Source organism: Catharus ustulatus, chromosome 37 (assembly GCF_009819885.2).
Source record: "Catharus ustulatus isolate bCatUst1 chromosome 37, bCatUst1.pri.v2, whole genome shotgun sequence".
Lineage (NCBI taxonomy): Eukaryota > Metazoa > Chordata > Aves > Passeriformes > Turdidae > Catharus > Catharus ustulatus.
The window spans coordinates 46,446-73,510 of record NC_046257.1 but is presented as its reverse complement, the minus strand read 5'-3'; the positions used below and the strand labels follow the sequence as shown (position 1 = coordinate 73,510).

The 27,065-nt window shown below is 42.6% G+C and overlaps 1 protein-coding gene across 1 annotated transcript in view; it reads right to left on the bottom strand.

The window, feature by feature from the left end:
• The window catches only part of LOC117009887 (cohesin subunit SA-3-like), a 71,383-nt gene that overhangs the window by 17,353 nt on the left and 26,965 nt on the right, over positions 1-27,065 (bottom strand). Inside the window, exons 10-20 of the mRNA XM_033084240.1 lie at positions 26,644-26,751; positions 19,343-19,430; positions 16,678-16,777; positions 13,212-13,315; positions 12,223-12,312; positions 8,839-8,928; positions 7,337-7,540; positions 6,418-6,488; positions 5,733-5,820; positions 4,548-4,628; positions 2,672-2,755 (exon numbers count right to left, since the gene is read on the bottom strand). Of these exons, the coding sequence (XP_032940131.1) occupies positions 2,672-2,755; positions 4,548-4,628; positions 5,733-5,820; positions 6,418-6,488; positions 7,337-7,540; positions 8,839-8,928; positions 12,223-12,312; positions 13,212-13,315; positions 16,678-16,777; positions 19,343-19,430; positions 26,644-26,751 (1,108 nt within the window). The remainder of the gene's footprint in view (positions 1-2,671; positions 2,756-4,547; positions 4,629-5,732; positions 5,821-6,417; positions 6,489-7,336; positions 7,541-8,838; positions 8,929-12,222; positions 12,313-13,211; positions 13,316-16,677; positions 16,778-19,342; positions 19,431-26,643; positions 26,752-27,065) is intronic.

Sequence of the window (27,065 nt, the reverse complement as noted above, 5' to 3'; positions counted from 1 at the left end):
CTGGGAACTCAAAAAAACAAACTGGGAAACACAGAAAATAAACTGGGAATGGGTAAAAACAAACTGGGAATGTGAAAATATAAACTGGGAATGTGAAAAATAAACTGGGAGCGGGCCCAGCAGCACCAGGAGGTCACTGAGAACCAGGAACGCCTGGGGAGGGCAAAAATCAAACTGGGAACTCAAAAAATAAACTGGGAATGGCAAAAATCAAACTGGGAACGTGAAAAATAAACTGGGAATGGGGAAACCAAACTGGGAATGGGGAAATATAAACTGGGAATGTGAAAAACAAACTGGGAATGGGGAAATACAAACTGGGAAACACAGAAACAAACTGGGAGCGGGCCCAGCAGCACCAGCAGGTCACTGAGCACCAGGAACGCCTGGGAAACACAGAAAATAAACTGGGAATGGGGAAATCAAACTGGGAATGGGAAAACACAAACTGGGAACGTGAAAATATAAACTGGGAATGTGAAAAATAAACTGGGAGCGGGCCCAGTAGCACCAGGAGGTCACTGAGAACCAGGAACGCCTGGGGGGAGAAAAATAAACTGGGAACTCAAAAAACAAACTGGGAATGTGAAAATATAAACTGGGAGCAGGGAAACCAAACTGGGAATGGGGAAACCAAACTGGGAATGTGAAAACCAAACTGGGAGCAGGCCCAGTAGCACCAGGAGATCACTGAAAACCAGGAACAAACTGGGGGGAAAAAAAATAAACTGGGAACTCAAAAAATAAACTGGGAACGTGAAAAACAAACTGGGAATGGGGAAATATAAACTGGGAATGTGAAAAACAAACTGGGAATGGGGAAATATAAACTGGGAATGTGAAAAACAAACTGGGAGCAGGCCCAGCAGCACCAGGAGGTCACTGAGCACCAGGAACGCCTGGGAAACACAGAAAATAAACTGGGAATGGGGAAATACAAACTGGGAATGGGGAAACCAAACTGGGAATGTGAAATACAAACTGGGAATGTGAAATACAAACTGGGAATGGGAAAACACAAACTGGGAGCGGGCCCAGCAGCACCAGCAGGTCACTGAGCACCAGGAACGCCTGGGGAGGGCAAAAATCAAACTGGAAACTCAAAAAACAAACTGGGAATGGGAAAATATAAACTGGGAAACACAGAAAACAAACTGGGAAACACAGAAACAAATTGGGAATGTGAAAGTACAAACTGGGAATGGGGAAACCAAACTGGGAGCACAGAAAACAAACTGGGAAACACAGAAAATAAACTGGGAATGGGGAAAAACAAACTGGGAAACACAGAAAATAAACTGGGAATGGGGAAAAACAAACTGGGAAACACAGAAACAAACTGGGAATGGGAAAATATAAACTGGGAATGTGAAAAATAAACTGGGAGCAGGCCCAGCAGCACCAGGAGGTCACTGAGCACCAGGAACGCCTGGGGGGAGAAAAATAAACTGGGAACCCAAAAAACAAACTGGGAATGTGAAAAATAAACTGGGAATGGGGAAATCAAACTGGGAATGTGAAATACAAACTGGGAATGTGAAATACAAACTGGGAAACACAAAATATAAACTGGGAATGTGAAAACCAAACTGGGAGCAGGCCCAGCAGCACCAGGAGATCACTGAAAACCAGGAACAAACTGGGGGGAAAAAAAATAAACTGGGAACTCAAAAAATAAACTGGGAACGTGAAAAACAAACTGGGAATGTGAAATACAAACTGGGAATGGGGAAACCAAACTGGGAAACACAGAAACAAACTGGGAATGTGACAAACAAACTGGGAGCAGGCCCAGCAGCACCAGGAGGTCACTGAGCACCAGGAACGCCTGGGGAGGGCAAAAATCAAACTGGGAACTCAAAAAATAAACTGGGAATGGCAAAAATCAAACTGGGAACGTGAAAAACAAACTGGGAATGTGAAAATATAAACTGGGAATGTGAAAAACAAACTGGGAACAGGCCCAGCAGCACCAGCAGGTCACTGAGCACCAGGAACACCTGGGGGGAGAAAAATAAACTGGGAATGGGGAAATCAAACTGGGAAACACAGAAACAAACTGGGAAACACAGAAAACAAACTGGGAATGTGAAAATACAAACTGGGAATGGGGAAATCAAACTGAGAATGGGGAAATAAACTGGGAAACACAGAAACAAACTGGGAGCGGGCCCAGCAGCACCAGGAGGTCACTGAGCACCAGGAACAAACTGGGGGAAGAAAAATAAACTGGGAATGGGGAAACCAAACTGGGAATGGGGAAACACAAACTGGGAATGTGAAAAACAAACTGGGAATGGGGAAAACAAACTGGGAAACACAGAAACCAAACTGGGAAACACAGAAACCAAACTGGGAAACACAGAAACCAAACTGGGAAACACAGAAACAAACTGGGAAACACAGAAACCAAACTGGGAAACACAGAAACAAACTGGGAGCACAGAAAACAAACTGGGAATGTGAAAAACAAACTGGGAACAGAAAAAACAAACTGGGAACAGGAAAAACAAACTGGGAACACGAAAACACAAACTGGGAATATGAAAACAACACAGAAACAAACTGGGAACACAGAAAATAAACTGGGAATATAAAAAACAAAGTGGGAAACACAGAAAACAAACTGGGAGCAGGAAAAGTTCCCAGAAGGTTCCAGAAGGTTCCAGACCCTTTCCCTGACGCCGGGGTCGGGCTCTGAGAGGCAGCTCTGGCACAGGGACAGGAACGAGGAGATCCGGGAGTGCAGCTCAGGCTGGAAAATTCCAGAAATAACAAAAAATTGAGGAGGGTGTAGGGTGGGGTTTGGGGAATTTGGGGGAATTTTTGGGAATTTTTTGGGATTTTTTGGGGGGATTTTTTGGGATTTTTAGGGGATTTTTTGGGACTTTTTTTGATTTTTTGGGGGATTTTTTTTTGATTTTTGGGGATTTTTTTTAGGATTTTTTGGGAATTTTTTAGGATTTTTTTTAGGATTTTTTTTAGGATTTTTTGGGAATTTTGGGGGATTTTTTAGGGATTTTTTTGGGATTTTTTTGGGATTTTTGGGGATTTTTTTTGGGATTTTTAGGATTTTTTGAGGATTTTTTTGAGGATTTTTTGAGGATTTTTTTTAGGATTTTTTGGGAATTTTGGGGGATTTTTTTGGGATTTTTTGGGGGATTTTTGGGGATTTTTTTGGGATTTTTGGGGGGATTTTTTGGGATTTTTTTGGGATTTTTGGCGATTTTTTTTAGGATTTTTTGGGAATTTTTTAGGAGTTTTTTAGGATTTTTTTTAGGATTTTTTGGGAATTTTGGGGGATTTTTTAGGGATTTTTTGGGATTTTTCTGGGGATTTTTTTGGGGATTTTTTGAGGATTTTTTTTAGGATTTTTTTTTAGGATTTTTTTGGAATTTTGGGGGATTTTTTAGGAATTTTTTTAGGATTTTTTTTTTAATTTTGGGGAAGTTTTAAGATTGTTTTTTAGGTTATTTTGGGGGATTTTTCTACAGTTTTTGGGGGCACAGGGACAGGAATGAGGAGATCTGGGAGTGCAGCTCAGGCTGGAAAATTCCAGAAATAACAAAAAATTGAGGGGGATGTGGGGTGGGGTTTGGGGAATTTGGGGAAATTTTGGGGATTTTTTTGGGATTTTTTTTTAATTTTTGGGGGGATTTTTTTTGTGATTTTTAAAATTTTTTTGGGATTTTTTGGTAATTTTTTGGTGAATTTTTTGTGATTTTTTCTGGGATTTTTGGGTATTTCTAAAAATTTCTTGGGGAATTTTTGGTGATTTTTTGGGGCATTTTTGAGGATTTTTTGAGATTTTTTGGGAGGATTTTGGGGGATTTTTTCTTATTTTTCAGGATTTTTTGGTGATTTATGGGGGGATTTTTTAGTGAATTTTTTGTGATTTTTCTGGGATTTTTTGGGATTTTTAAAAATTTCTTGAGGAATTTTGGTGATTTTTTGGGATTTTTTGGGGGATTCTTGAGATTTTTTTTAAATTCTTGGTGATTTTTTTTATTTTGGGGATTTTTTGGGGATTTTTTGATGATTTTTTGGGGATTTTTTTTTGGATTTTCAGGAAATTTTTTGGAGTAATTTTCAGGAATGTTTTTGGAAATTTGGGGAATTTTTGGGAGAGTTTTTAGGAATTTTGGGATTGTTTTTTATTTTTCTGGATTTTTTTTAAATTTCTGGGACTTTGGGGGCACAAGGACAGAAAAGAGGAGATGTGGAGATCATCTCCAGCTGGAAAATTCCAGAATTCCCAAAATTCCAGGAGAGATGTAGGGTGAGGTTGGGGGATTTTTTTTTTATTTTTTTTTAGGATTTTTTCGCAATTTTTTTTTATTTTTTGGGATTTTGAGGAACAAAAACAAGAAGATCCTGGAGCAGAAAATTCCAAAATTCCCCAAATTTTGGGGAGAAATTTGGGAATTTCAGGGATGGGATCAAAGGGAATTTGGGGAGGGGAATTTTGAGATTTGAGAATTTGGGATTTAAGGGAATTTTTGGGGATTTGAGGAATTTTAGGATTTTTTTTTTGGGGAATTTCTCACCGGGAGAGTTTCGGATTCGGGAATTCGGGAGAGCTCCCAGAAGAGGTGGAAGAAAATGCAGGAGATGGCCGGGACTGTCACCTGGGGGGGACAAAATGTCACCAAATGCCACCCAGATGGCCCCAAAATGGTCTCAAAAGTCACCAAAACGGCAAAAAATGTGAAGAAAATGACCAAAAATGGCCCTAAAATGTCCCCAAATGTGACCAAAATGATCAAAAACTGCCCCAAATGTGACCAAAATGTCCCAAATATGTCCCTAAATGGGACCAAAATGTCCCCAAATGTGACCAAAATGATAAAAAATGTCCCTAAATGTGACAAAAAAACCAGAATGTCCCCAAAATGTCCCTAAATGTGACCAAGGTGTCCCTAAATGTGACCAAAATGATCAAAAATTGCCCCAAATGTGACCAAAGTGGCCCCAAATGGCCTTAAAATGTCCCCAAATGTGACCAAAATGATCAAAAATGGCCCCAAATGTGACAAAAAAAGACCAGAATGTCCCTAAAATGTTCCTAAAAGTGACCAAAATGACCAAATATGTCCCTAAATGTGACCAAAATGTCCCCAAATGTGACCAAAATGGCCCCAAATGGCACCAAAATGTCCTCAAATGTCACCAGAAGTGACCAAAATGTCCCCAGATGTCCCCAAGTGTCTCCAGGTGTCACCAAAAGCCTCAAAGTGTCCCCAAATGTCCCCAGTGTGTCCCCAAAGAGTCCCCAAATGTCCCCAAAGTGTCCCCAGCTGTCCCCAAATTGTCCCCAAATGTCCCCAGGGGTCCCTGCAGGTGTCCCCAGCTGCCCCCACAGTGTCCCCAGCTGTCCCCAAAGTGTCCCCAAAGTGTCCCCAGATGTTCCCAGGTATCCTCAAATGACCCGAGGGGTCCCTCCAGGTGTCCCCAGCTGTCCCCCAAGTGTCCCCAGGGGTCCCTCCAGGTGTCCCCAGCTGCCCCCAAATGACCCCAGGTGTCCCCAAAGTGTCCCCAGGTGTTCCCAGATGTTCTCAGGCATCTCCAGGTGTCCCCCAAGTGTCCCCAAATGTCCCCAAAGTGTCCCCAGGTGTCCCCAGGTGTGTCTCAAGGTGTCTCCAAATGACCCCAGCCGTCTCCAAAGTGTCCCCAGGTGTCCTCAAAGTGTCCCCAGGTGTCCCCAGAGTGTCCCCAGGTGTCCCCAGTGTCACCTCTGCTGGCACCTCCCCGGTGTCGAGGGCGCGGCGCAGGAGCTGCGAGAGGGGCCCGAAGAGAGCCCAGGGGGTCAGGTCATGGTCACTGTGGGGACATTGGGGACATTGGGGACATTGGGGGGACATTGAGGGGGTTGGGGACATTGGGGACACTGGGGGACAGAGAGGACATTGGGGACATTGAGGAGGTTGGGGACATTGGGGACATCTGGAGTCACCCCCTGCCCTTGACCCCCAATGTCCCCAATCCCCTTAAAGTGTCCCCAATGTCCCCAAATCCCTGTGATGTCCCCAAGTCCCAAATGTCCCCAAACCCCCCAAATGTCCCCAAAATTCCCTTCAGGTCCCCAATGTCCCCACTGTCCCCAGTGTCCCCAAATGTCCTCAATGTCCCCAGATGTTCCCAATGTCCCCAATCCTCCCAGTGTCCCCAATCCCCCCCAATGTCCCCAAATGTATCCAGTGTCCCCAATGTCCCCAATGTCCCCAAATGTCCCCAATGTCCCCAACCCCCCAGTGTCCCTGAATGTCCCCAATGTCCCCGATGTCCCCAATGCCCCCAGTCCCCCCCAATGTCCCCAAATGTCCCCAAAATTCCCTTCAGGTCCCCAATGTCCTCAATCCCCCCAATGTCCCCAATCCTCCCAATGTCCCCAATCCTCCCAGTGTCCCCAAGTGTCACCTGAACAGGGCCCAGAGTCTCCTCAGGGTGGCCGCCAGCCCATAAACGTCCTCCTCGTCTGGGGACGCGGCCTGGGACGGGACAGGGACACCCCAGTGTCCCCAAATGTCCCCAAATGTCACCAAGGCTGTCCCACCAAGCCCCAGAATGTCCCCAAATCCCTTTTAGGCGTCCTTAAATTCATCACACCCAAATGTCCCCAAAACATCCCCACGTGTCCCCACAGGGACAGGTGAGCACGGGTCCCCAGTGTCCCCACGGGTCCCCAGTGTCCCCAAACCCCCCAGTGTCCCCACTGTCCCAATCCCCACAATGTCCCCAATCCCCCCAGTGTCGCCTCAGTGTCCCCAATGTCCCCAATGTCCCCAGTGTCCCCAATGTCCTCAATCCCCCCAATGTCCCCAGTGTTCCCAAGGCCTCCACTGTCCCCAATGCCCCAGTGTCCTCTCAGTGTCCCTACTGTCCCCAATCCCCCCAATGTCCCCAATGTACCCAATGCCCCCAATCCCCTCAATGTCCCCAACACCCCCAGTGTCCCCAATGTCCCCCCAGTGTCCCCACCTGGAGCAGCTCTGTCACCTGCAAGTGACACCTGTCCCCTAGGACATCCCCAATGCCCCAAATGTCCCCATTGTCTCCAGTGTCCCCTCAATGTCCCCAGATGTCCCTGATGCCCCCCAGTGTCCCCACTGTCACCAATGTCCCCAAAGCCCCCAATGTCGCCACTGTCTCCTCAGTGTCCCCAATGTCCCCACCTGGAGCAGCTCTGTGACCTGCAGGTGGCACCTGTCCCCCAGGGCGTCCCCAGTGTCCCCAATCCCCACTGTCCCCAGATGTCCCCACTGTCCCCCAATGTCCCCAATCCTCACAATGTCCCCAACACCCCCAGTGTCCCCAAATGCCCCCTCAGTGTCCCCACCTGGAGCAGCTCTGTCACCTGCAGGTGGCACCTGTCCCCCAGGGCGTCCCCCAGGCGGCCGCGGGCGATGTCCCCGAGGCCGTGCAGGGACAGCTCGGGGTCACAGAGGGCGCGGAGAGCGCGGGAGGCGGCCGAGAGCACCGGGGAGGGCCGGGAATGTTTGTGGAATAAATCCTGGATCTGCTGCAGGACCTGCTCCAGACACTGGGAACGGACACTGGGATGGACTGGGATGGACTGGGAGGGACTGGGATGGACTGGGAGGGACTGGGAGGGACTGGGATGGACTGGGAGGGGACTGGGATGGACTGGGATGAACTGGGATGGACTGGGATGGGACTGGGATGGGACTGGGATGGGACTGGGATGGACTGGGATGGACTGGGATGGGACTGGGAGCACTGGGAATGTTTGTGGAATAAATCCTGGATCTGCTGCAGGACCTGCTCCAGACACTGGGAACGGACACTGGGATGGACTGGGATGGACTGGGATGGACTGGGATGGGACTGGGATGGACTGGGATGAACTGGGATGGACTGGGAGGGACTGGGAGGGACTGGGATGGGACTGGGAGGGGACTGGGATGGACTGGGAGGGGACTGGGATGGGACTGGGATGGACTGGGAGGGACTGGGAGGGACTGGGAGGGACTGGGATGGACTGGGATGGACTGGGAGGGACTGGGAGGGGACTGGGATGGACTGGGAGGGACTGGGAGGGACTGGGATGGACTGGGAGGGACTGGGAGGGACTGGGATGGACTGGGAGGGACTGGGAGGGACTGGGATGGACTGGGAGGGACTGGGATGGGAGTGGGATGGGACTGGGATGGGACTGGGAGGGACTGGGAGGGACTGGGATGGACTGGGATAGACTGAGATGGACTGGGAGCACTGGGAATGTTTGTGGAATAAATCCTGGATCTGCTGCAGGACCTGCTCCAGACACTGGGAACGGACACTGGGATGGACTGGGATGGACTGGGATGGACTGGGAGGGACTGGGAGGGATTGGGATGGGACTGGGATGGACTGGGATGGGACTGGGAGAGACTGGGAGGGACTGGGATAAACTGGGATGGACTGGGATGGACTGGGATGGGACTGGGAGGGACTGGGAGGGACTGGGATGGGACTGGGAGAGACTGGGATGGACTGGGATGGGACTGGGATGGGACTGGGAGGGACTGGGATGGGACTGGGAGAGACTGGGATGGACTGGGATGGGACTGGGATGGGACTGGGAGGGACTGGGATGGGACTGGGAGAGACTGGGAGGGACTGGGATGGGACTGGGAGAGACTGGGATGGACTGGGATGGGACTGCGATGGGATTGGGAGGGACTGGGAGGGACTGGGAGGGACTGGGATGGACTGGACTGGTCTATACTGCTCTATACTGGTTTGAACTGGTTTATACTGGTCTGAACTGATTTATACTGGTCTGAACTGGTTCATACTGGTCTAAACTGGTCCATACTGGTCCGCACTGGTGCCCACCTTGTCCATCCTGGCCGAGCGCACCGTGCCCAGCTCCAGCTGCCCCAGCAGCTCCAGCAGCGCCGCCACCGCCTCGGGCTCCGCTGAGAACTGGGGGGGAAATGGGATTGGGGGGGAAAAAACGGGGATTTTGGGAAAAATGGGGAAAAATGGGGATTTGGGGAAAAATGGGGATTTTGGGGAAAATGGGGATTTTGGGGAAAATGGGGATTTTGGGGAAAATGGGGGGAAATGGGAGTTTGGGAAAAATGGGGAAAAATGGGATTTGGGGAGAAAAATTGGGATTTTGAGAAAATGGGGATTTGGGGAAAAATGGGATTTTGGGAAAAATAAGATATTGAGAAAATGGGATTGTCCTGGTTTAAAATTGGGATTTTGGGGAAAATAGGGATTTTGGGAGAAAAATGGAGATTTTGGGGAAAAAAATGGGATATTGGGAAAAATTGGGATTTGGGGAAAATGGGAGTTTGGGGAAAAACAGGGATTTTGGGAAAAATTGGGAAAATGAGAATTTCAGGAAAAATAGAATTTGGGAGGGGAAATGGGGATTTTGGGTAAACAGGGAAAAATGGGGATTTTGGGATTTGGGGAGAAAAATGGGGATTTTGGGAAAAATGGGATTTGGAGGAAAAATGGGGATTTTGGGAAAAAATGGCAGTTTGGGGGGAAAAATGGGGATTTGGGGAAAATGGGATTTTGGGGAAAATGGGGAAAAATGGGGATTTGGGGGGAAATGGGGATTTGGGGAGAAAATGGGGATTTGGGGTGGAAAATGGGATTTGGGAAAAATAGGGATTTGGGGAAAATAGGGATTTGGGGAAAATGCGAAAAAATGGGGATTTTGGGAAAAATGGGGAAAAATGGGATTTGGGGAGAAAAATTGGGATTTTGAGAAAATGGGGATTTGGGGAAAAATGGGATTTGGGAAAAATAAGATACTGAGAAAATGGGATTGTCCTGGTTTAAAATTGGGATTTTGGGGAAAATAGGGATTTGGGGAGAAAAATGGGGATATTGGGAAAAAAATGGGATATTGGGAAAAACGGGGATTTGGGGAAAATGGGGGTTTGGGGAAAAAAACGGGGATTTTGGGAAAAATTGGGAAAATGAGAATTTCAGGAAAAACAGAATTTGGGAGGGGAAATGGGGATTTTGGGTAAACAGGGAAAAATGGGGATTTTGTGATTTGGGGAGAAAAATGGGGATTCTGGGAAAAAATGGGATTTGGAGGAAAAATGGGGATTTTGGGAAAAAATGGCAGTTTGGGGAGAAAAATGGGGATTTGGGGAAAATGGGATTTTGGGAAAAATGGGGAAAAATGGGGATTTGGGGGGAAATGGGGATTTGGGGAGAAAATGGGGAAAATGGGATTTTGGGAAAAAAATGGGATTTGGGAAAAATAGGGATTTGGGGAAAATGCGAAAAAATGGGGATTTTGGGAAAAATGGGGATTTTGGGAGAAATGAGGAAAAAACGGGGATTGGGGGGGAAATGGGATTTTGGAAAGAACTCCGATTTTGGGGAGAAATAGGATTTGGGGAGAAAATGGGGATTTTGGGAAAATGGGGATTTTGGGAAAATGGGGAGAAAAATGGGGGTTCTGGGAAAAAATGGGATTTGGGGAGAAAAATGAGGATTTTGGGAAAAACGGAGATTTGGGATGAAAAACAGGGATTTTGGGAAAAATGGGATATTGGGGAAAATGGGGAAAATGGGATTTGGGGAGAAAAACGGGGATTTGGGGATTTTGGGGAAAATGGGATATTGGGAAAAATGGGGATTTTGGGAGAAATGGGGAAAAAATGGAGATTTGGGGGGGAGAATGGGGATTTGGGGAAAATTGGGATTTGGGGGAAAATGGGGAAAAATGGGATTTGGGGGGAAAAATTGGGATTTTTGGAAAAATGGGATTTTGGGAAAATGGGATGCGGGGAAAATGGGATATTGGGGAAAATTGGGATTTAGGGGAAAATGGGGGGAAAAAACCAAGGGTTTTGGGAAAATGGGGATTTTGAGATTTGGAGAGAAAAATGGGGATTTTGGGAAAAATGGGATTTGGGGGGGAAATGGGGATTTTGGGAAAATGGGAAAAAACAGGGATTTTGGGAAAAATAGGGAGTTTGGGAAAAATGGGGATTTTGGGAAAAAATGGGATTGGGGAGAAAAATGGGATTTTGGGAAAAATGGGAGTTTGGGGAAAATGGGAAAAACGGAGATTTTGAGAAAAATGAGGATTTTAGAGAAAATGGGATATTGGGAAAATGGGGAAAATTGGGATTTTGAAGGAAAAACGGGGATTTGGGGGGAAAAAGGGGAAAATGGGGGAAAATGGGATTTTGGGAAAAATGGGGATTTGGGGAGAAAAACAGGGATTTTGGGAAAATGGGGGAAAATGGAGATTTTGGGGAAAAATGGGGAAAATGGGATTTGGGAAGAAAAACAGAGATTTGAGGAAAAAGGGGAGTTTGGGGGAAAAATCAGGGATTTGGGAAAAATGGCGATTTTGGGAAAAAATGGGGATTTTGGGATTTGGGGAGAAAAATGGGGATTTTGGGAAAAACGGGGATTTTGGGAAAAATGGGGAAAATGGGGATTTGGGGGGAAAAAACCAGGGATTTGGGGGAAATGGGGATTTTGGGAAAAATAGGGATTTGCGGTGAAAAACGGGGACTTGGGGAAAAATTGGGAAAAATGGGAATTTCAGGAAAAATAGAATTTGAGGGGGAAATGGGGATTTTGGGAAAATGGGGAAAAACAGGGATTTTTGGGAAAATGGGATTTGGGGAAAATGGGATTTGGCGAGAAAAACGGGGATTTTGGGAAAAACGGGATTGGGGGGAAAAAAGGGAATTTCAGGAAAAAATGTTGAATTTTAAGGAACAAAATGAGTGAACTTCAGGAGGAAAAAAACAGGGATTTTAGGGAAAAAACGAAATTTCACGGAAAAAAAAGAAAATTTCAGGAGAAAAAAATGGGAGTTTTAGAGAAAAACACCCAGAGATTTTGGGTTAAAAACACGGAAAAAAATCCCCCAGAATCCCAAATCCTCCCAAAATTCCCCAAATTGCCCAAATTCCAGAATTTTCCCACTTTTTCCAGGAGCAGGGGATTTTGGGAAAATGGGAGTTTGGGTGGTAAAAAAGGAATTTTAAGGGGAAAAAAAAAGAAATTTTAGAGGAAAAAAATAGAATTTTAGGGGAAAAGAGAATTTCAGGGGAAAAAAAAAAGGAATTTTAGGGGAAAAAAAGGGAATTTCAGGGGAAAGAATGGGAATTTTACAGAAAAACACGCAGGAATTTTGGGAAAACACAGGGAAAAAATCCCCCAGAATCCCAAATCCTCCCAAAATTGCCCAAATTGCCCAAATTTGTGGAATTTTCCCACTTTTTCCAGGAGCTGGGGCAGCACCGGGATCAGGCTCCGGCTCAGCCGCGATTTCTCCTCCTGCTGCTCCCGGCGCTCCCGGGACGAGACCTGGGGGAAAAATGGGAAAAGGGGTTGGGAATTCCTGAAATTCCTCAAATTATCAAAATTCCCCTGAAATTATCAACATTCCTGAGCTAAAAAAATCCCTGGAATTCACAAATTTCCTGAAATGCCCAAAATTCCCCCAAAATTCCATGAATTTCTGAGCATCAAAATCCTCCTGGAATTCCCAAAATTCCTGAGCCTAAAAAATCCCCCTGGAATTCCCAAAATTCTTGAGCCACAAAATCTCCCTGGAATTCCCAAAATTTCCCCCAAAATTCCCAAAAGATTCCCTGAAAATTCTCTAAAAATCCCCAAAAAACCCTAAAAATAAAATACAAAAAATCAAAAAGTATTTCCCCAAAAATCCCCAAGAAATCCGTTAAAATTCCCCCAAAAAAATCCTGAAAATTCCCAAAAATTAAAAACACATTCCCCAAAAATTCCCTAAAATCCAAAAACATTTCCAAAATATTCCCTAGCATTAAAAAAAAAAATTCCCAAAAAAATTCCACTAAAATTCCCTAATAATTCACTAAAAAAGCCACAAAAATTCCAAAAAAATTCCCCCCCAAATAAAATCAAAAAAATCCCTAAAAAAATTCCCTAAAATTCCAAAATAATTCCCCAAAAATTCCCAATAATTCCAAAAAAAATCCCTAAAACTCCCCAAAAATCCCAAAAAAAATCTCGAAAAAATCCCCAAAATTCCCCTCCAAAATCCCTTAAAAACTAAAAAAAAAAAATCCCTAAAAAATTCCCAAAAACCCCAAAAATTCCCAAAAAATTCCCCAAAAAAATCCCCAAAAATCCCCAAAAATTCCCCAACATCCCCAGATGCCCCCAGGATTCCCAAAATTCCCCAAATTCCCCAAAATTCCCCAAAATTCCCCGAATTTTGGCACCTTCCTGCCCAGGCTCCGTCCCACCGGGGGCAGCCCCCGGCACACGCGGATCCCGGCGGCGCTCAGGATCTCCACCAGGGCCTGCTCCTGCGGCAGCTCCAGGCCTGTGGGACCAGTATGGACCAGTATGGACCAGTATAAACCAGTATGGACCAGTACGGACCAGTATGGACCAGTACGGACCAGTATAAACCAGTATGGACCAGTATGGACCAGTATGGACCAGTACGGACCAGTATAAACCAGTACAGAGCAATATAAACCAGTACGGACCAGTACGGACCAGTATCAACTGGTATTAACCAGAACAGACCAGTACGGACTACGGACCAGTACAGACCAGTACAGACCAGTATGGACCAGTACAGACCGGTACGGACCAGTATGGACCAGCATGAACCAATACAGACCAGTATGAACCAGTATAGACCCGTATAAACCAGTACAGACCAGTATGGACTGTGAACCAGTATGGACCAGTACGAACCAATATAAACCAGTACAGCCCCGTATAAACCAGTACAGAGCAACATAAACCAGTACAGACCAGTATAAACCAGTATGGGCCAGTATAAACTAACACGGACAAGTACAAACCAGTATGGACCACTACGAACCAGTATGGACCAGTACGAACCAGTACAGACCAGTATGGACCAGTATAAACTAACAGAAACCAGCAGAGACCAATATGGACTATGGACCAGTACAGACCAGTATGGACCAGTATAGACCAGTATAAACCAGTACAAAATAATACAGACCAGTATGGACCAGCATAAAACAGTACAGACCAGTATGGACCAGTACAAACCAGCATAAACCAGCATGGACCACTACGGAGCAATATAAACTAGTATGGACCAGTATAAACCAATATGGACCAGTATGAACCAGTATGAACCAGTATGAACCAGTATAAGCCAGTACAGACCAATATAAACCAGTACAGACCAGTACAAACCAATATGGACCAACACACAGCAGCATGGACTATGGACCAGTACAGACCAGTATGGACCAGTATGGATCAATATAAAGCACTATGGACCAGCCCCTCCCAGTCCATCCCAGTACAAACCAGTTCCCTCCCAGTCCCTCCCAGTATAAACCAGTATAAACCAGTATAAACCAGTATAAACCAGTATAACCCAGTCCCATACTGGTTCCCAGCAGCAGTCCCGTGGCCGTGTCCCAGCCCCTCCCAGTATAAACCAGTATAAACCAGTATAAACCAGTATAACCCAGTCCCATACTGGTTCCCAGTAACATCCCAGTTGCCGTGTCCCAGTCTCTCCCAGTATAAACCACTATAAACCAGTATAAACCAGTATAACCCAGTCCATACTGGTTCCCAGTATCAGCTTCATGTCCCAGTCCCTCCCAGTATAAACCAGTACAAACCAGTATAACCCAGTCCATACTGGTTCCCAGCAGCAGTCCCGTGGCCGTGTCCCAGTCCCTCCCAGTATAAACCAGTATAAACCAGGATAAACCAGTATAACCCAGTCCATACTGGTTCCCAGCAGCGCTGTTGTTGTGTCCCAGTCCCTCCCAGTATAAACCAGTATAAACCAGTATAACCCAGTCCATACTGGTTCCCAGCAGCAATCCCGTGGCCGTGTCCCAGCCCCTCCCAGTATAAACCAGTATAAACCAGTATAAACCAGTATAAACCAGCCCATACTGATTCCCAGTAGCAGTCCTGTGGCCGTGTCCCAGTCCCTCCCAGTATAAACCAGTATAAACCAGTATAACCCAATCCATACTGGTTCCCAGTAGCAGTCCTGTTGCCGTGTCCCAGTCCCTCCCAGTATAAACCACTATAAACCAGTATAACCAGTCCCATACTGGTTCCCAGCAGCAATCCCGTTGCCGTGTCCCAGTCCCTCCCAGTATAAACCAGTATAACCCAGTATAAACCAGTATAAACCAGTATAACCCACTCCATACTGGTTCCCAGTAACATCCCAGTTGCCGTGTCCCAGTCCCTCCCAGTATAAACCAGTATAAACCAGTATAACCCAGTCCATACTGGTTCCCAGCAGCAGCCCCATGTCCCAGTCCCTCCCAGTATAAACCAGTATAACCCAGTATAAACCAGTATAACCCAGTATAACCCACTCCATACTGGTTCCCAGTAACATCCCAGTTGCCGTGTCCCAGTCCCTCCCAGTATAAACCAGTATAACCCAGTATAAACCAGTATAAACCAGTATAACCCAGTCCATACTGGTTCCCAGCAGCAATCCTGTTGCCGTGTCCCAGTCCCTCCCAGTATAAACCAGTATAACCCAGTATAAACCAGTATAACCCAGTCCATACTGGTTCCCAGTATCAGCTCCATGTCCCAGTCCCTCCCAGTATAACCCAGTATAAACCAGTATAACCCAGTCCATACTGGTTCCCAGCAGCAATCCCGTGGCCGTGTCCCAGTCCCTCCCAGCATAACCCAGTATAAACCAGTATAACCCAGTCCCATACTGGTTCCCAGTAGCAATCCCGTTGCCGTGTCCCAGTCCCTCCCAGTATAAACCAGTATAAACCAGTATAAACCAGTCCATACTGGTTCCCAGCAGCAGCCTTGTGGCCGTGTCCCAGCCCCTCCCACTATAAACCAGTATAAACCAGTATAAACCAGTATAAACCAGTACAACCCACTCCATACTGGTTCCCAGCAGCAATCCCGTTGCCGTGTCCCAGTCCCTCCCAGTATAAACCAGTACAAACCAGTATAACCCAGTCCATACTGGTTCCCAGCAGCAGTCCCGTGGCCATGTCCCAGTCCCTCCCAGTATAAACCAGTATAAACCAGTATAACCCAGTCCATACTGGTTCCCAGCAGCAATCCCGTTGCCGTGTCCCAGTCCCTCCCAGTATAAACCAGTATAAACCAGTATAAACCAGCCCATACTGGTTCCCAGCAGCAATCCCGTGGCCGTGTCCCAGCCCCTCCCAGTATAAACCAGTATAAACCAGTATAACCCAGTCCATACTGGTTCCCAGCAGCAATCCCGTGGCCGTGTCCCAGTCCCTCCCAGTATAAACCAGTATAAACCAGTATAACCCAGTCCATACTGGTTCCCAGTATCAGCTCCATGTCCCAGTCCCTCCCAGTATAACCCAGTATAAACCAGTATAAACCAGTCCATACTGGTTCCCAGCAGCAGCCCCATGTCCCAGTCCCTCCCAGTATAACCCAGTATAAACCAGTATAACCCAGTCCATACTGGTTCCCAGCAGCAGTCCCGTGGCCGTGTCCCAGTCCCTCCCAGTATAAACCAGTATAACCCAGTATAAACCAGTCCATACTGGTTCCCAGCAGCAATCCCGTGGCCGTGTCCCAGTCCCTCCCAGTATAAACCAGTATAACCCAGTATAACCCAGTCCATACTGGTTCCCAGCAGCAATCCCGTGGCCGTGTGCCAGTCCCTCCCAGTATAAACCAGTATAACCCACTCCATACTGGTTCCCAGTAACATCCCAGTTGCCGTGTCCCAGTCCCGCAGGCGGCTCCCGGCGCAGTCCCACAGCGAATCCACCAGGTAGGCGCCGTGCTCGTGCAGCTGGGGGGGGGAAACTGAGGTCAGAATTCCCAAAAATTCCAGAATTCCCAAAAATTCCAACGGAATTCCCAAAATTCCAGAGAAAATCCCAAAAAATCCCAGTTAAAAATGGTAAAAATCTGATGAAATTCCATTAAAAAATGGTCAAAACCGAGAAAAAATCCTAAAAATTCCTACTGAAAGCTGCATGAATTTGATAAGATATTGGGATTTGGGGTCAGAATTCCCAAAAATTCCCGGAATTCCCAAAATTCCAACAGAATTCCCAAAATTCCCAAAAAAATCCTGGCAAAAAAATGGCAGAAATTTGAGGAAATTCCATCAAAAAATGGCCAAATTTGGGAAAAATTCCCCAAAATTTCCACTGAATGCTGCAGGGTTGTGGAGCTGGGATTGGGTTTTGGGGTCAGAATTCCCAGAAAACTCCAAAATTCCCAAAATTTCAAAATAATTCCCAAAATTCCAGTGAAAATAAAAAAAAATTCCTGACAAAAAAATTGCAATAATTTGTGAAAATTCCATTGAAAAACAGCGAAATTTGGGCAGAATTCCCCAAATTCCCACTGAAAGCTGCAGGGATGGGGTGTGGGATTGGGATTTGGGGTCAGAATTACCAAAAATTCCAGAATTCCCAAAATTCCAGAATAATTCCCAAAAACTCCGGAGAAGATCCAAAAAAAATCCTGGCAAAAAATGGCAATAATTTGAGAAAATTCCATTTCAAAAAAGCGAAATTTGGGCAAAATTCCCCAAAATTCCCACTGAAAGCTGCAGGAATGGGGTGTGGGATTGGGATTTTGGGTCAGAATTCCCAAAAAATTCCAGAATTCCCAAACTTTCATAGGAAATCCTGAAAAATTCTCCAAAATTCAAAAAAAAATCCTGAGAAAAATGGTAGAAATTTGAGGAAATTCCATTTAAAAATAGCCAAAAATTCCACAACAATTCTCCCAAAATTCTCCCAAAATTCCACAAAAATCCCCCAAAATTCTCCCAAACCTCTCCCAAAATTTCACACAAATTTCTCTCAAAATTTCCCCTAAAATTGCCCAAAATTCTCCCAAAATCCCCCAAAATTCCCATAAAATCTCTCAAAAAGTTTCCCACAAAACTACCTGAAACTCCAGAAAATTCCCCCAAAATTTCCCCCAAAATTTCCCACAAAATTCTGCAAAATTCTCTAAAATTCCCAAAAAAATTCCCTTGGAATCGCCAAAAAAATCCCTAAAAGTCTCTCAAAATTACCCCAAAATTCTCTCTAAACTTTCCCAAAAAATTCCCTCCAAAAGTGCTGAAAAATCTCAAAATTTTCCCCAATATTTTCCACAACTCTCTCAAGAATTTCCCACAAAAGTTCTTAAAACTCCCAAAAATTCCCCCAAAATTTCTCCAAAAATTTCCCCTAAAATTGCCCAAAAATGTCAAAACTTCCCCCAATATGTTCCAAAAGTCCCCAAAAATTTCGCACACAATTTCTTAAAACTCCCAAAAATTCTTCCAAAATTTTCCCCAAAATTCCCCCAAAATTTTTCCATCAAAATTACATAAAATTCCCCAAAACATTCTCCAAAAATTCCACAAAAATTCTCCAAAATTCCATAAAATTCCCCCAAAATTCCCCTGCAATTACCAAAAAATTCCCTAAAAATCTCTCAAATTTCCCCACAAAATTTCCCCTAAAATTGCCCAAAATTCCACAAAATCCCCCCCAAAGTTCCCCAGGAATTGCCTAAAAAATTCCCTAAAAATCTCTCAAAATTCCCCAAAAAATTGCCCCAAAATTCCTCTGGAATTACCAAAAAATCTCCAAATTTCCCCCAAAATTATCTCCAAAATTTCCCACAAAACTGCCTAAAATTCATAAAAATTCCCCCCAAATTTCCCCTAAAATTGCCCAAAATTCTCAAAAAAAAATTCCACAAAATTCCCCCCAAATTCCTCTGGAATTGCCTAAAAAATCTCAAGATTTCCCCCCAAATTATCTCCAAAATCTCCAAAAAAATTCCCCCAAAATTTCCCCTAAAATTGCCCAAAAATCTCAAAATTTCCCCCAACATTTCCTAAAAATCTCTCAAAAATTTCCCACGAAAATTCTTAAAACTCTAAAAAATTCCTCCAAAAATACCCACAAAATTCTCCCAAAATTCCCCCAAATTACACAAAATTCCCCCAAAATTTCTCCAAAAATTCCACCAAAATTCTCCCCAAATTCTTCAAAATTTCACAAAATTCCCCCAAAATTACACGAAATTCCCCCAAAATTTCTCCCTAAAATTGCCCAAAATTCTCCAAAATGTCACAAAATTCCCCTAAAAATTCCCCTGGAACTGCCAAAAAAATTCCCTAAAAATCTCCCAAAATTTCTCCCAAAATTCCACAAAATTCCCCAAAAAATTCCCCCGGAATTACCAAAAAATCCCTAAAAAATCTCTCAAAATTCCCCACAAAATTCCCTAAAAGTCCCAAATTTACCCAAAAAATCTCTCAAAATTTCCCATAAATTTCCCAAATTTCCCAAAATTCCCAGATTTGCCCAAATTTGCAGGAATTTGCCCCAATCCTGACCTGGGAGCCGAGGAAGAAGCGCAGCAGGCGCAGGAAAAAGCCGCGATTGGCGCCGGGGCCCGGCCCGGGGGACTCCGGCTCCAGGAGCCTGGGAATCAATGGGGGAAAATGGGAAATGGGGATTAAAAATTATAAAAAAAGGGGGAAAAAATGGGAATTAAAAATGATAATAAATGGGGGAAATGGGGAAATTAAAATCATGGGAAACAGGAAAAAATGGGGAAAAAATGGGGGAAAAATGGGGAAAATGGGGAAAATGGGAAAATTAGAATCATAAAATATAGGGGAAATGGGAAATTAGAAATTATAAAAAATGGGGAAAATGGGAAAATTAAAATCATAAAAAATGGGGAAAATGGAAAATTAGAAATGATAAAAAATGGGGCAAATGGGAAATTAGAATCATGGGAAATAGGAAAAAAATGAGAAAAAAATGGGGAAAAAATGGGGGAAAAATGGGGAAAAAATGGGGAAAATGGGAAAATTAAAATCATAAAAAATGGGGAAAATGGGGAAATTAAAATCATAAAAAATGGGGAAAACGGGAAAATTAAAAATCATAAAAAATGGGGAAATGGGGAAATTAAGGTCATAAAAAATGGGGAAAAAATGGGAAATGGGAAAATTAAAAATGATAAAAAATGGGGAAATGGGGAAATTAGAAATTATAAAAAATGGGGGAAATGGGGAAATTAAAATCATGGAAAACAGGAAAAAAATGAGAAAAAATGGGGGAAAAATGGGGAAATGGGGAATTAGAAATGATAAAAAATGGGGAAAATGGGGAAATTAAAAATGATAAAAAATGGGGAAAAAAAGGGGGATTAGAAATGATAATAAATGGGGAAAATGGGAAATAGAAATGATAATAAATGGGGGAAATGGAGAAATTAAAATCATGGGAAACAGGAAAAAAATGGGGAAAAAATGGGGGAAAAATGGGAAAATGGGGAATTAGAAATGATAAAATATGGGGAAAATGGGAAATCAGAAATGATAAAAAATGGGGAAAAATATGGGGAATTAGAAATGATAATAAATGGGGGAAATGGGGAAATTAAAATAATGGGAAACAGGAAAAAAATGGGGAAAAAATGGGGAACAAATGGGGAAAATGGGAAAATTAAAATCATAAAAAATGGGGAAAATGGGGAAATTAAAAATGTGGAAATGGGGGGAAAATGGGGAAATGGGAAAATTAAAAATGTGTAAATGCAAGAAAAATGGGGAAAATGGGGAAATTAAAATCATAAAGAATGGGGAAAATGGGGAATTAGAAATGATAAAAAATGGGGAAAAATGGGGAAAATAAAAATCATAAAAAAATGGGGAAATGGGGAAATTAAGATCATAAAAAATGGGGAAAAAATGGGAAATGGGAAAATTAAAAATGATAAAAAATGGGGAAACAGGGAAATTAGAAATTATAAAAAATGGGGGAAATGGGGAAATTAAAATCATGGAAAACAGGAAAAAAATGAGAAAAAATGGGGGAAAAATGGGGAAATGGGGAATTAGAAATGATAAAAAATGGGGAAATGGGGAAATTAAAAATGATAAAAGATGGGGGAAATGGGGAAATTAAAAATCATAAAATATAGGGGAAATGGGAAATTAGAAATGATAAAAAATGGGGAAAATGGGGAATTAAAAATTATAAAAAATGGGGGAAATGGGGAAATTAAAAATGATAAAAAATGGGGGAAATGGGTAATTAGAAATGATAAAAAATGGGGAAAAAATGGGGAATTAGAAATTATAATAAATGGGGAAAATGGGAATTAAAAATGATAAAAAATGGGGAAAATGGGGAATTAAAAATGATAAAAAATGGGGAAATGGGGAAATTAGAAATGATAAAAAATGGGGGAAATGGGGAATTAAAAATGATAAAAAACGGGGAAAATGGGGAATTAGAAATGATAAAAAATGGGGGAAATGGGGAAATTAAAATGATAAAAAATGGGGAAAATGGGGAATTAAAAATGATAAAAAACGGGGAAAAAATGGGGAATTAGAAATGATAATAAATGGGGAAAATGGGAATTAAAAATGATAAAAAATGGGGAAAATGGGGAATTAAAAATGATAAAAAATGGGAGAAATGGGAAATAAAAAATAATAAAAAAAGGGGAAAAATGGGGAAAATGGGGAATTAAAAATGATAAAAAATGGGGAAATGGGAAAATTAAAAATGATAAAAAATGGGGAAAATGGGGAATTAAAAATGATAAAAAATTGGGAAAATGGGAAATTAGAAGTGGTAAAAAGTGGGGAAATGGGGAAATTAGAATCGTATAAAATGGGGAAAATGGAGAAAATGGGAAATTAAAAATGTGGAAATGGGGGAAAAATGGGGAAAATGGGGAATCAAAAATTAAAATCATAAAAACTGGGGAAAATGGGAAAATTAAAAATATGGAAATGGGGAAAATGGGGAATTAAAATTATAAAAAATGGGGAAAATGGGAAATTAGAAATGATAAAAAATGGGGAAAATGGGGAAATTAAAATAATAATAAATGGTGAAATTGGGGAAATTAAAAATGATAAAAAATGGGGAAAATGGGGAATTAAAAATGATAAAAAATGGGGAAATGGGAAATTAAAAATGATAAAAAATGGGGAAAATGGGAAAATTAAAATCATAAAAAATTGGGAAAATGGGGAAATTAATGATGATAAAAAATGGGGAAAATGGGGAATTAGAAATGATAAAAAATGGGGAAAATGGGGAATTAGAAATGATAAAAAATGGGGAAAATGGGAAAATTAAAAATGTGGAAACGGGGGAAAAAAGGGGAAAATGGGGAATTAAAATCATAAAAAATGGGGAAGTTAAAAATTACAAAAAATGGGAAATTAGAAATGTGGAAATGGGGGAAAAATGAGGAAAATGGGAAAACTAAAATCATAAAAAATGGGGAAAATGAGAATTTAAAAACCATAAAAAATGAGGAAAATGGGGAAATTAGAAATCATAAAAAATGGGGAAAATGAGAAAATTAGAAATATGGAAACAAGACAAAAAAGGAAAATGGGAAATTAGAAATCATAAAAAATGGGGAATACGGGGAAATTAAAATCATAAAAAATGGGGAATATGGGGAAATTAAAAAATGCAGGGAATGAGAAAAATGGGGGAATTAAAAATACAGAAACAGGGCAAAAAACAGGAAAAATGGGAAAATTAAAAATCATAAGAAGTGGGGAAAATGGGGAAAATCAGAAATGTGGAAATGAGGGAAAAAATGAAGAAAATGAGGAAAAATTAAAAAGAACAGAAAATAGATATGGAAAAAAATGGGAGGAAACTGGGAAAAAATTGGGAAAAAGTGGGGGAATAATGGGGAAAAAAAAAGAGAAAAAATAAAAAACAGGGGAAAATTGGAGTAAAGAAAAAACGGGAAAAAAATAATTAAAAATATAAAAAAAAAAGAAAAAATAGGGAAAATTTTTGGGAAAAAAAATTTGGGAAAAAAAGGGATCAGAAAGGGGAAAATCAGGAAAATTTGGGAATGGAAAAAGGGGAAAAAAGGGAGAAAATGGGGAAAAAAAATTGGGAAAAATAGGAAAAAAAAACCTGCAGGGATTGGGAAGGGTCCAGGGTGATGAAATTCTGGGAGGAGAAAATTTTGGGATGAAGAAATTTTGGGATGAGGAAATTTTGGGATGAAGAAATTTTGGGAGGAGCAAATTCCAGATGTTGGGAGGGACCCGGAGTTGATTCCCAGAAAATTCCCCCAGGACTGGAGGGGGGGGTTGGGATTTAAAGGGTTCAGGGTTTGGGATTTTTAGGGCAAAAATTCCAGGATTTTAGGGGGAAATTCCAGGTTTTTAGGGCAGGAATTCCAGGATTTTGGGGTAGAAATTTTAGGTTTTTGGGGTAGAAATTCCCAGATTTTTTGGGGGAAAATGTCAGGATTTTGGGGCAGGAATTCCCAGATTTTAGGGCTGGAATTCAGAGATTTTGGGACAGAAATCGCAGATTCTGGATCAAGAATTCCAAGATTTTTAAGGAAAAATTCCAGGATTTCTAAGGTAAAATTCCAGGATTTTTAAGGTAAAAATTCCAGGATTTTGGGGCTGCAATTCCCAGATTTTGGGGTAAAAATTCCAGGATTTTGCGGTTTGGAATTCCAAGATTTTCGCAAATTTTGGGTCTGGAATTTCCATATTTTGGGGTTGGAATTCCCAGATTTTAGGGTAAAAATTCCCAAATTTTGGGGCTGGAATTCCCAGGATTTTGGGGCTGCAATTCCCAGATTTTGGGGAAAAATTCCAGATTTTGAATCAAGAATCCCAAGATTTTTAAGGCAAAAATTCCAGGATTTTGGGGTAAAAATTCCCAGATTTTGGGGTAAAAATTCCAGGATTTTGGGGCTGGAATTCCCAGATTTTGGGGCTGGAATTCCCAAATTTTGGGGCTGGAATTCCCAGATTTTGGGGTAAAAAATCCAGGTTTTGGGTCAAGAATTCCAGGATTTTTAGGGCAAAAATTCCAAGATTTAGGAGCAATAATTCCCAGATTTTGAGACTGGAATTCCAGGATTTTGGGGAAAAAATTCCAGGTTTTTGGGGTTTGGAATTCCAGGATTTTGGGGGGAAATTCCAGGTTTTTGGGTCAAGAATTCCAGGATTTTTAGGGCAAAAATTCCAGAATTTTGGGGTAAAAATTCCAGGATTTTGGGGCACGAATTCCCAGATTTTGGGGGAAAATTTTAGGTTTTGGGGGTTTGAAATTCCAGCATTTTGGGGCTGCAATTCTGGGATTTTTGAGCAGGAATTCCCAAATCTGGGGGTAGGAATTCCCAGATTTTAGGGCAGGAATTCTCAGATTCTGGGTTTGGAATTCCTGGATTTTGGGGGAAAATTTCAAGTTTTGGATCTAGAACTCCAGGACTTTTACGGCAAAAATTCCAGGATTTTGCGGCTGGAATTTCAGGATTTTGAAGCAAAAATTCCAATATTTTGGGGGAAAATTCCCCCAGGATTTTAGGGTAAGAATTCCCAGATTTTGGGGCAGGAATTCCAGGGTTTTGGGGCAAAAATTCCCAGATTTTGGGGTAAAAATACCAAAATTATAGGGCACGAATTGCAGAATTTTGGGGGAAAATTCCAGGTTTTTGAGGTAGGAATTCCCAGATTTTAGGGCAGGAATTCCCAGATTCTGGGTTTGGAATTCCTGGATATTGGGGGAAAATTTTAGGTTTTGGGTCAAGAATTCCAGGATTTTTAGGGCAAAAATTCCAAGATTTTGGGACAAGAATTCCCAGATTTTGTGACAGGAATTCCAAGATTCTGGGGCTGGAATTCTGTAATTTTGGGGCTGGAATTCCCAGATTTTGGGGGTAAAAATTCCAAAATTTTGGGGCTGCAATTCCCAAATTTTGGGGCTGCAATTCCAGGATTTTAAGGCTGCAATTCCCAGATTTTAGGCCAGGAATTCCCAGATTTTAAGGGAAAATTCCAGGCTCTGGATCAAGAATTCCACAATTTTTAAGGCAAAAATTCCAGGATTTTGGGGCTGAATTTCCAGGTTTTGTGTCAAGAATTCCACAATTTTCAGAGCAAAAATTACAAGACTGTGAGGCTGGAATTCCCAGACTTTAGATCAGGAATTCCCAGATTTTGAGCCAAAAACTCCAGGATTTTGGGCTGCAATTTCCAGATTTTAGGACAAGAATTCCAGGACCTTGGGGCAGAAATTCCCAAATTTTGGGGCTCCAATTCTGGGATTTTAGGGTAAAAATTCCAGATCTTGGGACAAGAATTCCCAAATTTTGAGACAGAAATTCTGGGATTTCAGGACTGGAATTCCCAGATTTGAGGGGAAAATTCCAGGTTTTTGGGTCAAGAATTCCAGGATTTTTAGGGCAAAAATTCCAGGATTTTGGGACAAGAATTCCAAGATTCTGGGGCTGGAATTCCATAATTTTGGGGCTGGAATTCCCAGATTTTAGGGTAAAAATTCCAAGATTTGGGGCTGCTATTCCCAGATTTTGGGGCCCCAATTTTGGGATTTTAGGGCAAGAATTCCCAGATTTTGGGGCTGGAATTCCCAAATTTTGGAGTTGGAATTCCAAGACTTTAGAGTAAAAATTCCAAGATCTTGGGGCTGGAATTCCCAGATTTTGAGACAAGAATTCCTAAATTTTGAGACAGAAATTCTGGGATTTCAGGACTGGAATTCCCAGATTTGAGGGGAAAATTCCAGGTTTTGGATCAAAAGTTCCAGGATTTTTAGGGCAAAAATTCCAGGATTTTGGGACAAGAATTCCCAGATTTTGGGGTTGGAATTCCAGATTTTGGGTCAAGAATTCCACGATTTTCAGGAAAAAAATGCCCAGATTTTGGGGTTACAACTCTGGAATTTTGGGGCTGGAATTCCAGAATTTTAGGACAAGAATTCCCAGATTTTAGGGCAGGAATTCCCAAATTTTAGGGTAAAAATTCCAAGATCTTGGGGCTGGAATTCCAAGATCTTGGGACAAGAATTCCCAAATTTTGAGACAGAAATTCCAGGATTTCAGGACTGGAATTCCCAAATTTTAGGAGAAAACTCCAGGTTTTGGACCAAGAGTTTCAGGATTTTTAGGGCAAAAATTCCAGGATTTTGGAGCTGCAATTCTGGGATTTTAGGGTAAGAATTCCCAAATTTGGGGACAGCAATTCCATAATTTTAGGACAGGAATTCCCAGATTTTAGGACAGGAATTCCAGGATTCAGGGGTTGGAATTCCATAATTTTGGGGCTGGAATTCCCAGATTTTAGGGTAAAAATTCCAAGATTTGTGGCTGCTATTCCCAGATTTTGGGACCCCAATTCTGGGATTTTAGGGTAAGAAATCTCAGATTTTGGGGCTGGAATTCCCAAATTTTGGGGCAGGAATTCACAGATTTTAGGGTAAAAATTCCAAGATCTTGGGGCTGGAATTCCCAGATTTTAGGGTAAGAATTCCCAGATTTTGGGGCTGCAATTCCCAGATCTTGGGACAAGAATTCCCAGATTTTGACACAGAAATTCCAGGATTTCAGGACTGGAATTCCCAAATTTTAGGAGAAAACTCCAGGTTTTGGACCAAGAGTTTCAGGATTTTTAGGGTAAAAATTCCAGGATTTTGGGGTTGGAATTCCAGATTTTGGGTCAAGAATTCCACGATTTTTAGGGAAAAAATGCCCAGATTTTGGGGTTACAATTCTGGAATTTTGGGGCTGGAATTCCCAGATTTTAGGGTTGGAATTCCAGAATTTTAGGACAAGAATTCCCAAATTTTGGGGCAGGAATTCCCAAATTTTCACCTCTGGAACAGGAACTCCCCGGCTGCCGTGGCCAGGGCGCGGTTGGAGACGAAAACCACGGGGAAAATGTTCTGGCAATCCTCATCTGACAGCACCTCCTCCATGTTCCTGAAAATTCCAGAAATTCTGGGAATTCTGGATCCTCAATTCCCAAATTTCCCATTCCAAAAAAAACAAAAAAATCCAAAAATTCTGGCACTTTGGGCCACAAATTCCCTTTTTTTTTCCCATTCCCAACCCCTTTTCCACAGGATTTTCCTCCAGATTCCTGAAAATTCCAGAAATTTTGAGAATTCTGGAAATTCCAGGACTCCTAGATACCCAATTCCCAAATTTCCCATTCCAAAAAAATAAAAAAATCCAAAAATTCTGGCACTTTGGGCCACAAATTCTCATTTTTTTCCCCCATTCCCAACCCCTTT